This window comes from Austrofundulus limnaeus, unplaced genomic scaffold (assembly GCF_001266775.1).
Source record: "Austrofundulus limnaeus strain Quisiro unplaced genomic scaffold, Austrofundulus_limnaeus-1.0 Scaffold250, whole genome shotgun sequence".
Classification (NCBI taxonomy): Eukaryota; Metazoa; Chordata; class Actinopteri; order Cyprinodontiformes; family Rivulidae; genus Austrofundulus; species Austrofundulus limnaeus.
The window spans coordinates 273-1668 of NW_013952652.1; the positions used below are offsets into that span (position 1 = coordinate 273).

At 37.0% G+C, this 1396-nt stretch overlaps 1 protein-coding gene across 1 annotated transcript; it reads left to right on the forward strand.

Moving 5' to 3' along the window:
• Nucleotides 1-305: 305 nt before the first annotated feature.
• Nucleotides 306-1384, forward strand: LOC106525950 (peroxisomal carnitine O-octanoyltransferase; the record flags this gene model as incomplete). The annotated part of the gene is given in 3 exon segments (XM_014020354.1): nucleotides 306-399; nucleotides 808-927; nucleotides 1130-1384. Coding segments are annotated over 3 exon segments (335 nt in total), but the record flags the coding sequence as incomplete, so codon positions are not given.
• Nucleotides 1385-1396: the final 12 nt, after the last annotated feature.

Consider the following 1396-nt stretch of genomic DNA (forward strand, 5'->3'; position numbering starts at 1 on the left):
TTTTATGTTTTTACAGCTCAGTGAACCAATATAAACCTGTACAATTAGAGCCAACAAACTGCAGAAAAATCTTTATTAATTGAAACTAAATATTGCACTAATTCTTACATTAAGACAATTCATGATGTTGTTTTTTTTGTCTGGACTGAATGATGCTCAGTCTGATTATTTTGTTCCCATTTTACTAAACTTGCATGAGAAACTTGTCATCGTTAAAGTTTGTGTTTCTGAATTTCTAAATGCAAACTGTAAATCACCGTAAAATTTATTAGTTTTTCGCTGTTTTTTTTTCCCACCATCTCCAGGTTTTGACAGGCATCTCCTCGGGATGTATCTCATCGCTAAAGAGGCGGGACTTCCCACTCCTCAGCTCTTCACTGATCCCCTCTACTCCAGAAGGTATTCTCTTTTTGTATGGTTTAGTTCTCTATATTTTTATCATATGCCTGTCCATACATCTGTAAACTTTCTCGTTTCCTACCCCTAACTTCTATTCTACTTAATATAATGTTACGAAACCTGGTACACATTTGTACTACTAGACGTTTGGCATAATTCAATTTCAATTCAATTCAATTCAAAAAAATTATCAATTTCATTAAAAACAACATAACTATATACAATAGAAACTAAGAAAATACACAAATCAAAATAAAATTGTTTAATCACCCCTGCTCTAAGGCTATGGTCAAAGGTTATACAAGTTCTTTGCTGTATGATAGTTTTGTCGACAGGCAAATAACGTGCCGTTCAACTTGTTTTTCTAACAACAAATAACATTTGTCTTCTTTTTGTGTTTGCATGCAGTGGCAGTGGAGGTAACTTTGTGCTGTCATCCAGCCTGGTGGGCTACACCACAGTTCTGGGTGCGGTGGCCCCCATGGTTAAGCAGGGATATGGCTTCTTCTACCGAATCAGAGATGACAGGTGGGCAGAGGATGCCAACGCCAGTTTCCAAAGAGCAGAATGTTGTTTGGACAGAACATTCGGCATCTAATTCTTAGATTTAATATGATCTGTAAACTAATATGCAATATATTTTTTATATGTTAGCCTCAGTGCAGATTTTATCATTAACTTTGCTTTTTAGCAGCTGCATTAAAACAATTTATTTTTTTCCCTCACGCAGGATTGTGATCTCTGTCACAGCTTGGAAATCTTGTCATGAGACGGATGCTGCCGTGCTGTTCAACCACTTCTCCAGCTCCCTGCATGAGCTGCTCCACCTGGCCACTATGTCTCAGTTATAAATACCTGAAGCAAACAGGGTACGAGTTTAAATATTTAGATTTCCTCTCTCGTCTGTGTATCAGTACACATACTGCTCAGACTGAGTTTAAACACCTAGATCTGCACAAATCAATGCAAAATTACAGAATCTGCACCACTATGTAAT